Genomic DNA, 15,075 nt, shown 5'->3' with positions numbered 1-15,075 from the left:
TCAGTACCCTGACTAATGAAGGCCAAAACACCATATGCCTTCTTAACAACCCTATCAACCTGCGCGGCAACCTTGAGGGATCTATGGACGTGGACCCCAAGATCCCTCTGTTCCTCCACACTTCAAAGAGTCCTGCCATTAACCTTGTATTAATTCAATCTTCCAAAGTGTATCACTTCACACTTTTCCAGGTTGAACTCCATCTGCCTCTTCTCAGCCCAGGTCTGCATCCTATCAATGTCCTGTTGTAATCTACAGCAACCTTCTACACTTTCCACAACACCACAAACCTTCATGTCGTCAGCAAACTTACTTAACCCACCCTTCCACATCCTCATCCAAGTCATTTATAAAAATCACAACAAGCAGATGTCCCAGAACAGATCCCTGCAGAACACCACTGGTCACTGACCTCCAGGCAGAATTGTTGTCATTCCTTATTAGGGAGAGATCAAATGAAATGGATGTCTGGTTTATTTTCTCGGTTTCTTTGGAACTTGTGCAGTTTACTTCCCTTCTGTAGGATTATTTCAAAATCAGAGCCATCACTGCTATTTCTGATTACAGTCACAGCAGTTTGCTCTTATGCAGTGCCGTTTGGGTGCACAATCAATACAAGGTGTTTTGCAAACGGGGTGAAGTGCAGGTCAATGGCAAGAATTGAGAAATTACCCAACTGTTAATCAGAAAGGAACATGTGAGATGGAATGAGGTTTAATTGTTTCCAGTCATTTTGTAGATCTAGAAAATTGGATTGTTGAAATGTTACTGTGCACAATGATATTTGTGAGAAATACTGATCCATTTATAGTACTAATCTCTGGTGAACTGAATTACCAGTATTTGCTGCCCACATAATTAGCTAGATTTGGGTTAGCTGCTGATCCAGTCTTGCAGTTATTTGCAAACTGTCAGTATGAGCAAAATGCTAATATAGGCATGAATTTTGCCAAGATGAGTAAGAAGGGAAATTAGATGAGGACAAAATAGACTGCAGATGTTGGAATATGGAATTTAATAAAAAAACTATGGTGGAAGAACTCAGCGGGTTCAGCAGTATCTGTGGAGGCAAAAAAGTGGAAGTTGATATTTTGGGTCAAGAGTCTGCACCTGGACTAGGAGGGAAGAGTAAAGATTGCCAGTATATAGCAGTACACGGAGCTTAGGATAGAAGCTGGTAGATGGACAGATGGAACTAGGTGGAGGGGAGAAGAAAACTAGGTGGACAGGTAAGTCTATGTGGGAGGAGAACATGGGTGGTGTGGTTTACCTGAAATTGGAAAGGTCAATGTTCATATCATTGGATTGTAAGCTACCCAAGAGGAATACAAGATGTTGTTCTTCCAGTTTGGCTTTGGCCTTGCCATAGCAAATCAGATGTTTTTCTGGACAGGAGAGAATTATGAATTGCTAGAGCTATTATTTTAAACTATTTAAGTATAGGAAAAACCATATATACAATACAATGTAATACCCTGCTGTTCAGAAAAATGAATTGAAGAGTTAACCTTTTGCTTCTTATACAAGCCTTTAATACATACAATGAAAATTGCCTTATTTTAAAGTAAATGTTTAAAATAATTTCCTAATTAGCACTCTGGAAAAATTTTTCTACATTAGGGATGCTATACCAATGCAAATATTTTCTATAGAAGTGTATGAAGGTATGCTAATATTTGATTATGGTGCCTTAAGGATTTTGAGAATTGATTCAATTTCGTTGGGTTTTACATATCCAGGATCTTTTGGTTCCAGGTTAAACAACAACTCTTTGTTAATTTTCGACATTGTTTCAAAAACCTTTCATAGCTTTCCCACCAATTCCTCCCTCCTCTCCCATCTTGTATCACCAGCAGTACTGCAACTTGTAGACAATTGTGCTACTCTAGTCCTGACCTCAGACATCTCCAGTGTTAATCAACACACCATTGGTGGCTGTGGCCCAAATTCTCAAGGCTTTTAAGGTCTAGAATTCTACATTTTTAAGATGCTTCTTTAAATCTGCTTCTTAACCAAGATCCTTACCAAATTCTGTTTGATAACACTCCTGCAAAGTATTCTGGCAGATTTTACTACATGAAAGATTCTGCTTAAATACTTCTGTGTTTAGTTTGTTAAACTTGTTTGTAAAAGTGAATCACATTTAGCATGGATTTATGTTCAGTATGTATTTCTAGAGTGAAGATGTTTGGTTGGAGGCAGCTCGACTGCAACCTGGTGACACAGCTAAAGCAGTGGTAGCAAATGCTGTCCGTCATCTGCCACAGTCTGTTCGCATATACATACGTGCTGCAGAATTGGAAACTGACATTAGAGCTAAGAAGCGAGTTTTGCGAAAAGGTAAATACCAAGTTTGTGTTTAAACATTTTGCATCTTTTTGGTCTGTGATCTCCATTTACGAAGAAAATAAAAGACATCTGGAGTAGATGACACATTTTTCATTTCTCTTTGGGATTTATTTTAAGTAATCCAGAGGGTCAGGTAGAATATTAGCTGTAGGAATCCTATCCAAATCAGTTAACCAATTTTAACATTGGTCTTCATGAGTAGTTTTGTATGAACAAAGGACTGTTTGGGGACATACTAAATACTTTACGGGGGCTCCCTTTAAGCTTGCCAGGTTCTTTGGAAAGATTATTATACTAGTGTTTAATATCTAATAAATGTCTATTAAGTGTGTTTGGGTATTAATAGAAGTAATAGCCAATAGTCTGAAAAACTGCCATTCAGGTACCACCAAAGTCCCGAGCATGCCGGATACTGCATTTGGATTCCCTTGCTTTGTATGTGCTTTTATCTGATTCTAATTGTAATTGCTCTTAATTGATCTAATTTACCAAGCAATATTTACTGATAGAAATATCTATTTTACAGACTTGTGTAAACCTGTATTTTTACCGCCAAAGCACTATTGAATAAATAAACAAAACTAACCTGAACTGGACAAAGCAAGCTTTTCTAAGTTTTCCATCAGCTCTGAATTGTACTGTTGTTTGCAATTATTTTTGTTGGCCTCAAATTTAAAACGTTTGTTCTTGATTTGTCATTTTGTGCTGTAAAGAATGTGAGTGTTATAATTAATCACGAAGAAGCCCAGCTGCTTTACATAGAAAATCGTTGTTTCCTTGTTGTGGGAGAAAATTCCTTTCTGAAACGCAGATAGCATTTTTGTTTTATGATATCATTCATTTTCAAAAGAAAACTGAGAGATGCAGAGCACGCAAATGCACATCTGAAATTATCTTGTTTCATTTGAATTTTGTGGTTTTTAAAGTGCTATGCAGATACTTGACTATTGCTTTTGATGTGTTTCTTAGATTTTTAATAAATTTGATCGGAAAAGGAATGAAGACTAGTGATCTCATGTTGACAGTATTTAATTACAGGAATATTTTCTGTTATATGGGTAATTTTGTGTCCAAATCTGAGGACACACACATGAAAAATAGATTCAGAATTGGTTTTGATTTTTTTTAAATGTTTGTTTTTGCAGTGTTACTTTCACTTACCTGCAGCATTGACTTTGATCGCAAAACTTGGTTTCAAAGCTGCTTCTATTTTACCTGCTTTGTAACATAGAATTAAAACTGTTGAAATTGAAGCATAAACAGTATTATAGTAATACTGAAACAATTCATTATGCAATTAAACAATTGTACTGCACAAAATTATTTGGTATGTATTTTTTGGGCAATTAATAGTTCGGAAATTTCAATTTTCTACAACCAATTTTTTATGTATAAATGAAACAAATTTGTTACATTTACAGTAGTAAATTCATCAGTTTCAAAAGCAGGTTTACAGGTTTCCACCCCTATGCTAAGTGAAGGCATGTAAATGCAATGGAACTTTTAAATATTTCATAGCAGACTAGTTACATTTTCTTTTTGGATGGGGATGGTGAAAGTGGGTAGTTTGGTCAATGTAAAATTGTCCAATTATATATTTAAAAATTTCTCCAGCCCTAGAGCATGTACCAAACTCAGTGCGGTTATGGAAAGCAGCAGTTGAACTGGAGGAACCAGAGGATGCACGGATTATGCTCAGTAGGGCTGTTGAATGCTGCCCTACAAGTGTTGAGGTAATTATGTGTGTCAAAATTAAGTATTAATTAATTTGTACTTCAAGTAGACAACTTGTGGAGTTGGAAGTCTGAAGTTCTTCTGTCTTGTAGCTTTGGCTTGCCTTGGCAAGATTGGAGACCTATGAAAATGCTCGGAAGGTACTCAACAAAGCAAGAGAAAACATCCCAACTGACAGGCATATTTGGATTACTGCAGCAAAACTGGAAGAAGCTAATGGAAATACTCAGATGGTAGACAAGATCATTGACAGAGCTATTACTTCACTTAGAGCAAATGGAGTGGAAATTAATAGAGAACAATGGATTCAGGTAATTGCTTATCTGAAAGTGAGCACCAACAGTCATTTCACTTGTACTGAATCATCTGTTGAATTCTACTGTCAGGTGAAACTGATATACTTGCAGTGTAGTAAACCCAGACTAAAAATTCATGGTCTGCTGATCGTATGTTTTGCACCATGCAGTAAGTAGTAACTGTTATTGGATGGTTCACTGGGTGATGTTATTGATAACTTTGAAGAGCTAATGATGATAACATAGTGAAGATCTAATAATTCACACACTTCTAGTATCTCACATAAGGTAAAGTTGGAGAAGTGCAAAGTTTTTCCAGAAGAATAACAACAGTCACCATGACATTTCATGACTTTATTTTAATTGAGGATATTTGAGATCTTAAGTCTCAGGTGTTTATTTGAAATGCCTTTTTTAAAAAAAATTCTCAAATAACTTTCTTTCTGGGTTCATTAATTTTACCATTTAATAAGTTATTGAGGAAATTGAGCTGTGGACATTGAAGCTGTCTCGTTCACTATAATAATCTTGTCCCATTACCACTGTTCTTGCTTTCCCTATCCTGGAGTATCTGTGTAAACATTTTTGACTTTCCTTTGAAATCTCGTTTTTTTTTTAAAGTTTTTAACCTCCACAAGTTCTCTGCTGCAAACTTGTCAACACTCTTAAGCCAAGCTTGTTTATAAGAGTTTTCAAACCTTTAAGAATTGCTCCCAAATCTTTAGATATTTGGCTTAAAATTTTAGACACAAATTTTAAAATTTAACTGAAGGCAGAGCATGGTTAAAAACATGAAAGAGAAAATATTCCACTTTTAATAAGTTTAATAATCATTTGCTCTTATTAAAATTATAACATAAAAGAGAAAATATTCCACTTTTAATAAGTTTAATAATCATTTGCTCTTATTAAAATTATAACATAATGGAAGGAGTTTTCTCCAGCTGTTATTTGCCCCCATCAACACCACTACTTGCTGCAGCTTGGTCCCTGCTTCCACTTTCTCCCATGAGCAGCTGAAGGGAAGTATCTGTAGGGTCATAGGGATTTGTCCTAATGATGTCTCATGGTCGTTCAGCATGGGCCCGCAACTGAATCCTTGAAGGTCAGCACCTTTGCAACCAAATAGGGATGGGAGATCTTATAAACATTAGATCAGTTCAGGCACTAACTTGATATAATGCTGTGCAAAGACACAACATTATACTAGGGATCTGCATGGGAAACATATCCAAAATCATGGATCAATCCAAAAAAATTATCACTGAAGGGGAAAATGATTTCTGCTGAAATGTCAAAAAACTGCACAAGGACAAATTCATTTAATTAGCTCTTTAACAAATTTTTTTAGTACCTTAGAATATTTTAATGTCTGAGCTGCTCAAAAATCCCTATAAGTTCAGTAAGTATATTATGTGGTTTTGTGGAGCAAGAGAACCACTCATGCAGTCTGTTCCCAGGTGAACCAGAAAAGTATTCATTTAATTAATCTTGCACCTCAGGGAAAGAGAGGTCTATTCACCTTGCTACCAATGCAGTCCATATACTTTTTCTGATTTGTACAGAGTGTGGCATTTTTAGGTACATTTAGAGATCCAGTAAGAATTTCACTGTTACACAGTCCACTTAGCTATTACCTCCTGACCATTCTATCAAGGGAATATACATGATCATTTGCTTCTGACATCATTGTTCTTGCCTAATCATCTTGTGCTTGTTGATCCCTGGGCTGGTCATGCCTATAATGTCTGTTTTGTTCCTTTAAGGCCTTGCTTACCATGGTGATGGTACCAGCAGGCCCACTATCTCCAATTACTGCATTACTCATGGGGACATTGTGGTATCTCTTACCTCATACTCTGTTGCACTGACCAGGTCTGACCTATCTGGTGGGGTAGAAATACACTTCTGCTTTATCATGTATTTTGCAAGTGAACCCTTCAGGTTATGGCCCTGTGTCTGAACATATCAGTGGTAACAAGTAAGAGACACAAGAGACTTCAGATGCTCAGTTTTGTAGTAGTAGATGACCTTGCTGGAATAGCCCAAAGGGAGGCTAGGATTTGAAAGAAGAACCAAATACTAGCCCAGAAGGAAGCAAGGATTTGAAAGAAGAACCAGGATTCATCCCATAGTGAACAGTTCCTTCATTCTGTTAATGTCCTGGGCACTGCACTCCTGACAGTGCTAACTCTACGTTGGATGCACTATTCAGTTGCACCAACCTACATCTAATATCCAATGTCACAACTCTTCCCCCTTGGTATTAATTCCTTGGATGAAAGGATTTACTTACGGAGAGAAGTTGAAGAAGCTATGGCTATACTCTTTGGAGTTCAGAAGAATGAGAGTTCATTCTGAAGGGGATCGATGGTAGATGCAGAAGATATTTTCCTGAATTGGAGAGCTTGGGTAATTGTTTCTGAATAAGAGGTTGCCCATTTAAATTGGAGATGGAGAAATTTCTTTCAGAGGATGGTGACCCAATGGAATTCTGTACCCCATAGAGCTGTGCAGGCGGAGACATTAAATAGATTTGAAGTGAAGATTGATGAGCATTAAACCTGTGTGTGGTCAAAGGCATTAAGGAGGCTGCAGGCAAATGATGTTGATATGGATGAGCCATAATCTTATTGATTGGATTGGGCATGTTGGCTTTCTCAAGTTTCTTGTCTTATCCTGTTTCTTTTTTTTTGCTTGAAGTACATTGCACTGCTCAGCATAATTTCCCTTAAGGTTTTTACCTTGTGACCAGAAGACTCCAATACATTTTTAAAAAAAACCTGAAAATTCATAAAACTTGGCCGGAAAACCTTCTGATCCAAAATTGGTTGACTTCTTGTTTGCCTTGCAGTTGGGGACTAAACTAAACCACCTATTGAAACCTCAGCTGTTAACATCCCATTGCACGTCCTCTTTCGCTGTTCGTCCCTCCCAAAGTTTGCTTAAGAATTTGGTGACTAAGCCACCAGTCTTTCTTTTTTTAGCCTCCTTTCCAAAGTCTGATTTCCATGTGGTTCCCTTTAAAGCAAGCTGAATTGCCTCAGAGCATATTGTGTGCTGTGGAAATTCAGATTATTCTACTGACTACAATTGATTATTAATAGGATTTAATTTGCAATGCAATAACTTGATTTACAGTGCAAGTGATACCAAAAAGGCCAATGGAATTGTGTTTTGGAATAGTCCTGATATAAAAACTTTGTTTTCTTTGCCAATAATAGCATTTTTGTTCAGAAGAAGAATATTATTTTCTTTCAATTTGTATAAAGTTATGTTGAAAAAAGACTAAATATAATTATTTTAAATAACTAATATAAAAGAGTATTGTTACTCATATTTGGAGTATTGTTTAATATTATGCACTCTGTTTTGCCACACTGCATTAGTATTTCATGTCTGGAAATGTGACTGGCATTTTATCCCTTCTGCTAGTATCTAGAAACTTTGACCTGTCATATTATGATATGGGCTCAAATTTTGTTGCTTTAAATACTTTCATTATGCTATACCTAAAACTAAATTCAAGCTAACAGCTCAGAATCATAACAATTACTCTGACAAATGACAGATACAATTCCATTGTTATTAATTACAGTCAGTTTATAGCTGATTTAGGGTATTCCTTGTACAAAGCAACAATTATCAAATTTTGTTTTCTTGGTTAGTGTCTGGAGATTTGAGAATCTACCCTGCTTTTAAAGTGATAAAGTGTGGGTTTGCCACTCACTTATTGTAGCCTAGTTTACTTTAGTCTGTAGTCTCTTAGTCTAAAATATCCTTCACACCGTCATTATTATTTGTCTGGTTCCAAAAAGTGAAGAATGGTATGTCTAGAGCAGCACCCAGTGTACCAAACAAAAAGATGTCAACCTGTTGAATACTATAGGGAGAAAAAAAAATGAACCAATTAGTCATGGAGACAATTAACTGGTCAGTGTCATAGATTCATACAGCACAGAAACAGGCCCTTTGGCGACCAAGGTGCCCATCCAAGATGGTCTCATTTGGCCTATATCCTTCTAAACCTTTCCTATCCATGTACCTGTCTAACTGTCTTTTAAAAGTTGATATTGTGTCTGCCTCAACCACTTCCTCTGGGATCTCATTCCATGTATGTGCTCAACCAACAAATCCGATCAAAGCTTGTGTTCGTTCATGAATACTGGTGGACAATGAAATGGCTAACAGGAGAAATGAGCTGCATGGATGTACTTATCCCGGCAAGAGTACAAATATGAGATTGAAGAGCTTGCAGCCATCTTAAGCCAGAAGTATTGAGTATTATACACCCCATCTCCCTTTGAGACTCCCCACTATCACAGTAGTTAGTTTTCAGCTAATTAAATGCACCCCATGCCATGCCAAGAAAAGATTGATTGCATACTTGTGTCACAGAATGATCATGCCTCTAGCCTAAATAAAAAAAATTATATTCTGCCCCACACTAGGGGCAATATACAGTGGCCAATTAATTCACCAATCTGCACATCTTCGAGATGTGGGAGGAAACCCATGCAATCACAGGGACTCCAGTAGCTAAGCATCTGTACTGCCCACTGTGGAAAGTTGCCCAGGTTATACACTGTCCATGAAATGTATAACAATTAAAATCTAATCAATTCTTATCCTACCTCACCAACAAGGTGAAGGAAGGCATCCTCAGTCGAGCTTTGAATACCATTTATTCACCACTGACCTACTTGCTGATGCTCAGTTTGGTTTCACCAGGGCTCACTACTGACTTGGTCAAAACATGAACTAAAGAGCTAAATTCCAGAAGTGAGTTGAGAGTAACTCCTTTGTGGAATTGAGGGGTTTTGGAAAAACTGAAGTTAATAGTATTGGGGAGAGTCTCCACTGGCTGTAGTCTGTCTTAACACAAAGAAAGATTTTGGAGACCAATCATGACATTCCAGAATGCACCAAAGAAGCTTTTGTATTTTTTATCACAGAAGAAGTATCTCAGTGCTGTATCCTCTGCCTAATGACTTTTTACTTCACTTACCTTCCTTCTATCCTTGAATTAGAAGGGGCAATGGTGCTAATAACTAAGCCCTGCTTTCCTTATCTAATGAAGTAGTCTGTGTCTTCCTGAGAAACTTTTGGGCATGGCTGCTTTGTGATTAGTGTCATCTGTACCACACGTGTCAGTCAATCTCACAACAGTCTAGCCATTTCGCAGTGCTGTTCAGTGACATTACCACTGCTGACTTCCTTAGTATCAGTTTTAATCTAGGCAATTCTTATTGATCAGAAACTTTACCTGCATTTGCATGGCTGGTCCAGTTGCTACAAGACGAATTTGTGAGTTGGGCATTTGTGGTGAATGATTTTAACTTGACTCTCCAGAAGCTTTCCACTAATACTGTGACAAAATATTCTCAATGGTCTTGGATCATTGCATCTCCAATTATACTTAAACTGAACAGCATTTGGGATAAAGCAACCAGCTTGATGGGTATCCCATCACTATGTTAAATATGCATTACAGAACTGACATAGTTGCAGTGAGTACCTTTCATAAGGTGCACTGTAGCAGTTGGCCAAGTCTTATAAAACACCATCTCCCTGACCTGCAACTTCTGCAGCCAAGATCGATAATGGTAGCAAGCACATGGAAACACCACCACTTACAAGTTGACTTCCATTTTACACCAAGTCCTGACTTAGAAACGTATAACAAATGTGAAGGAATGATGATATGCCAACATTTTGGAACACTTGGATTACAGGGCCACAAAAGTACTTGTAACATGCAGTTTGCAGCAGCTCAAGAAACTGGCTCCCTACCACCTGGAAGTTGTGAGGAATATGCAATTAATGCTGGATCTGTCAGTGATGCTTACATCAACAGAAGATTTTTTTTAAAGTTTTTTTATTGACAGCAGTGCTTTATGTTTGTCAGAAGGTAGAGATTGAAGGTAGTTTGTAGAAATCATGGAACCACAGGAGCTGTTCTGGTATAAGAGCAACCTTAAAGAGAAAAGCAGAGGGAAAAACAACTTGCATCTTGTGTCCAATGCATTTTACAGTTCTGATCAAAATGGCAGTCACATTACATGTGCCAAATTTATCAGCTATTTAAAGTTCATAATCCAAACCACTGCTTTCCCAACTGAAATGAAAATTGTAAAAGGAATAAACTAATTTTGACTTCTCAGGCAGCTTTTTTTTTAATGTTGTAAGTTATGAATAAGATAACTGGATGGTTTCCAAGTGTACATTTTGAAAAGGCTCATCCAGCAACCTACATATTTAAAAACTTGGTGATTAACTTTTCAATGTTGAGTAACTTATTTTGAAAAATGAATTGAAAATCTTTTTGCTCCCTGTCAATTGCGTGCAGAACTGACTAGTATGCTTTTGGATTTGGCTCACTGCTAGTTGATCAAAGACATATTTGATGTCAAAATGAACTTCCTCCAGATGTTATGGCACTCTTTGAATGTTTTTAATTTTTTTTTAACACCACCATAATTTTGTTTCAACTGCCTTTGGCTGTTTTAAAACTAATTCATTCATGTCTTATTGTAAATCAATGGTACTATTAATTTTGTAAGATATTTTGTTGACATATGCCATTTGATTTATTAATGAAACTAACTTTGTTAATGATATATAAAATAGTACCATCCTAGTATGTAAATAGTTTCTCAGACAAAAGCACTCAAAATATCAGCAGACTATGCAACTTACGATAATCGCAGATGAGACATACAAGCCAAGAAATTACAGACGTATATATGTTTGACATTCCTCTGTCCACTGGTTGAAACCTTATTTGAAATAAGGTGGGTTACTATCTCTGCAGAACTGATTGATGTTGAAATTTCTTGGATAAGTACTCAAATAACAATAATGTCCATTTTAATAATTTTGCCAAAATGAGTATTCATGACTAATTTTATTGAAACAAAAGAGTATTTCCTCTTGGTGTTTAATTGACACTAGTAAGACAAGATATACAACCCAGTTTGTTCCTTGAGAGTATTAGGAATTAACATTGTTGAGTGGGAGTGATATTACTCGAGGTAAGTGGGTAGGCATGCCTTGTATCTTCCTTGAGACACAATAGAATCACTTGGTGCACCTGTAACAATTTTGTGTGCTGCTAACTCAGAAATTGCCAGCTTCATTGGGTTTCAGAATTGATAGTTTCTGTGTTTCTAGTAGTTGCCAATAATACCTGCTTTTTGCTTCTGTCAACAGCTGTTCAGTTGGATTTAATTTCTTATACGGACTAATTCTCTCTCTCATCTCTGACCTATTCCTTATTGGTCTCATTTTTCTATATCTCCGTTTCCATTCATGCTTTTGAGACCACCTTAACCAATTATATATTTTTGTTGTAAACTACATTTATTAGAAAGTGCTCTCCAAGCTTTTGAAAAATTGATCTGTCCTAAGCTTGGTTATTGTGAGAAGACATTTTCCTTGCAACAAGAAGCTATATTAACCCACTTGTAAATATCCTCCCCTTGTGCAGCTTGTTTGCTTTCCTTAGAAAGGAGCATCACAGAACTATGGATGTATATTGGTTGGTTGCTAAGGTATAGAACAACATTTGAAGAATAACATTTTGGAGGAATTTTGACTTGTTTGGCAGAGGTCTTGAACTTCAAGGCCCTGTCATTATCTGTGGTATGCAAGTGGGAAAAATGTTAAGCATGCTTTTCTGTTTTGAAGTTTTTATAAGAAATAACCTATATTAATTTTCAAGATTCATGATGACATGCATTACTGACATCTTGAAACTCCTGCAATTTTGTAGTCCATATTCTCCAACTGTTCTGTTTGTAAGCAAGGATCCCTGTTGTGATTGTCTAATTAATTATTTCTGTTGGATACTTAACCTTGAGTGATTTGACAGTGAAATTCTAGTATAGATGGAATGATTGAAAGCTGCAGGTTAATCTGAGCTGTATATCAGCTTTGTTGGTGACTCTCCTGAGCAAATAACATTTAACAATTGTACTCTAATACGAATTCATAAAAAATCAAGTAGAAATTATGTAATTGAAAGACTTTGACAAAAGAGCAATGATAAATGCAGTGTTCGTTAAACACTGACACGTTGTCACTGTTGTCAATATAACCCAGGAATTCTTGAGTGAAGAAGTCCATTAATTTTTTTAAATGATCATAGATGTTCTTGAAAGGAAGCAGGTTTTTTGACTTGTGAACTTTCCACCTACTGAGTATGATGCTGATAATATTGCAGAGCAGCTTTGCTTGTCGTGTAGTTTCTCCTGCAAAAGTTTAATATAATGAAACTTTGGCATCTTGCAGTAGGCTGCAATGTCCGTGAAGTCAAGAAATGCTCATTTCTCCAGTTGAAATGACAGTTGATACTTATCCTGTCTACTCCATTTCTGAAATGAAGGCAGTTACATCTGTAGGATTGATGATGCATGGCTTCAGATTTATTTTTCCTGGCTTCAAGAGTGAGAGTGGCTTCCTGAATTGTTTGCCATTTATAAACGAGTTTCACTTTCTATAATAAGCAGTTGCCACCAGAATTAGTGGTATCAATTACAGTATTATTGCCACAGCTCATTTGAAGATTTTCTTTAAATAAGCTCTGATAATTTGTAAACTCTAACTGGGACTAAAGCAACATTAAATGCTATTTCTTAATACTTATTTGAGTGATAGAGCAGTGATGACGACTACAAGAATGAAAATTTTTCAGTTTACCAATTTGCATTATGACTTCTGAAAAGTGGGAAAGTAATACTAACTTGGTTCAAAGTTATTTAATATCTAGAAATCGTATGGCTCTGCAGTTCGCTCACCTCTTTGACAAGGCATTTTGGATGATTCATCCTTAGGCTTGTAAAGTGTTGGTCTAATTGTGCCCCAGTACATAACAATTTGACATGTTTAATGAAATCCGTTTCGGGATGTTAAACAGAAATTAACCTGAGTGTATTGCCATATGTGATACTCTAGACGTGCAATCATATTTATTAGCTGCATTGTTTTTGAGATAATTTCACAAGATCACAAGACAAGGGAGCAGAAGCAGGCCATTCGGCCCATCGAGTCTGCTCCAAGGAAAAGGGAAAAAGAAATGGGGTGGGGAAAAAAAGAAAAAAAAACTATTCTAATCCCATTTTCCAGCCTTATCCCCATATCCCTTGATACCCTGACTATTTAGATATCTGTCTATCTCCTCCTTGAACACCCCCACTGATCTGGCCTCCACTGCTGTGCGTGGCAAGGAGTTCCACAATTTCACCACCCTCTGGGTAAAGAAATTTCTCCTCATCTCTGTCTTGAAACTGTACCCACTAATTCTAAGATTGTGCCCTCTGGTCCTGGACTCGCCCACCAAGGGAAACAGCCTAGCCACATCTACTCTATCCTTACCTGTCAACATTTTAAATGTCGCTACGAGGTCCCCTCTCATCCTTCTGTACTCCAGTGAGTACAGTCCAAGAGCCGACAAACACTCATCATACTTAAGCCCTTTCATTCCCGGAATCATTCTCGTAAATCTCCTCTGAACCCTCTCCAACAATTTAATAACTAGCATAGAAATTTACAAGATTTGTATCTCCTGCATGCCTTGTTCTATTCTTGTCATTGAGAATCTTGGCTTAATCTTTTGTCTTTTCTTTTGAAGGATGCTGAAGAATGTGATAGGGCTGGTAGTGTTGCCACCTGTCAAGCTATTATTCGGGCTGTTATTGGAATTGGCATTGAAGAGGAAGATCGGAAACATGCTTGGATGGAGGATGCAGAAAGTGTAAGTGCGGTGATTTTAGTATAAAACAACAGCCAAGAAACAATATTAAGATACATGGAGTACATTTTGCAAAGTTTTTTTCACTCCTTAAAGCTCATAACCAGATTTCATTTTTCATTTACTGTTGCATTGTTTGAGGGGTGTCATTTTTGTGCATTATATTATTGACAGTCATGAGAGAAGGCACTGTGTATATTTTCCTACAGATAAGTGTTTTAAATGTTCTACATGGTGAGCTGCTGGGCACTACCAACTATGAATGTCCAAATTCCACCCTTGTTTTGTGTAATGAGTCTCCATTGAACTGTTCCTTTTAAACAAGTTCTCTCATTCTGACCCAAAAGATTTCAATATCTTCGTATGGCTGATTTTGTTCTTTAGAAACCTGGCTGCTCCCTCCCTGTCGTCTTGGAGTGATGTTTGCAGTTTTCCTGTTCAATAGGGGCAATTGCTAAATTGAGAGGGATTTGACAAGTGTGTCAACAGCATCTGCAGTTTCATCACTTTTAATGCCCTTGTGCAACTAAAGTTGCAATCATTTCTCTGATCCCAGTTGTAAAAATTGTAAGAAATCCACCAAAATGCTGATATGTCTTTTTTTAACTATGAAAACATTAAGTACTAATTTTACCAAGTCCACTTGTTTTCTTATTTCCATAATAGTCTCATCTTTTTTCATCGTTGGGCTCATAATCTTCTACTGTATATTTATGAACATTTCCTTTTAATTTTGATACTGTGCATTTTTGAATTTCCTGTCCACCTTATTTCTTCAATTTTCTTTGTATTTATGCAGTTCTCTTTCAGCTTGATGCAGACTATTTGTACAGTTCTCTTTCAGCTTGATGTAGCATATACCTCATTTATTTACAAATTATACATGGAGCCTTTGCTCCATTATGCGCAAGTGTTTACCCATTAGTAGAACAGCTCTGTTTAGTG

The 15,075-nt window shown here is 36.8% G+C and overlaps 1 protein-coding gene across 1 annotated transcript in view; it reads left to right on the top strand.

Moving 5' to 3' along the window:
• Window positions 1–15,075, top strand: part of prpf6 (PRP6 pre-mRNA processing factor 6 homolog (S. cerevisiae)) — a 56,938-nt gene that overhangs the window by 23,954 nt on the left and 17,909 nt on the right. Inside the window, exons 9-12 of the mRNA XM_052031173.1 lie at window positions 2,178–2,340; window positions 3,964–4,082; window positions 4,176–4,394; window positions 14,011–14,133. Coding sequence (XP_051887133.1) covers window positions 2,178–2,340; window positions 3,964–4,082; window positions 4,176–4,394; window positions 14,011–14,133 — 624 coding nt within the window. The remainder of the gene's footprint in view (window positions 1–2,177; window positions 2,341–3,963; window positions 4,083–4,175; window positions 4,395–14,010; window positions 14,134–15,075) is intronic.

This window comes from Pristis pectinata, chromosome 16 (genome assembly GCF_009764475.1).
Source record: "Pristis pectinata isolate sPriPec2 chromosome 16, sPriPec2.1.pri, whole genome shotgun sequence".
NCBI lineage: Eukaryota > Metazoa > Chordata > Chondrichthyes > Rhinopristiformes > Pristidae > Pristis > Pristis pectinata.
This window is presented reverse-complemented; position numbering and strand designations above follow the sequence as displayed.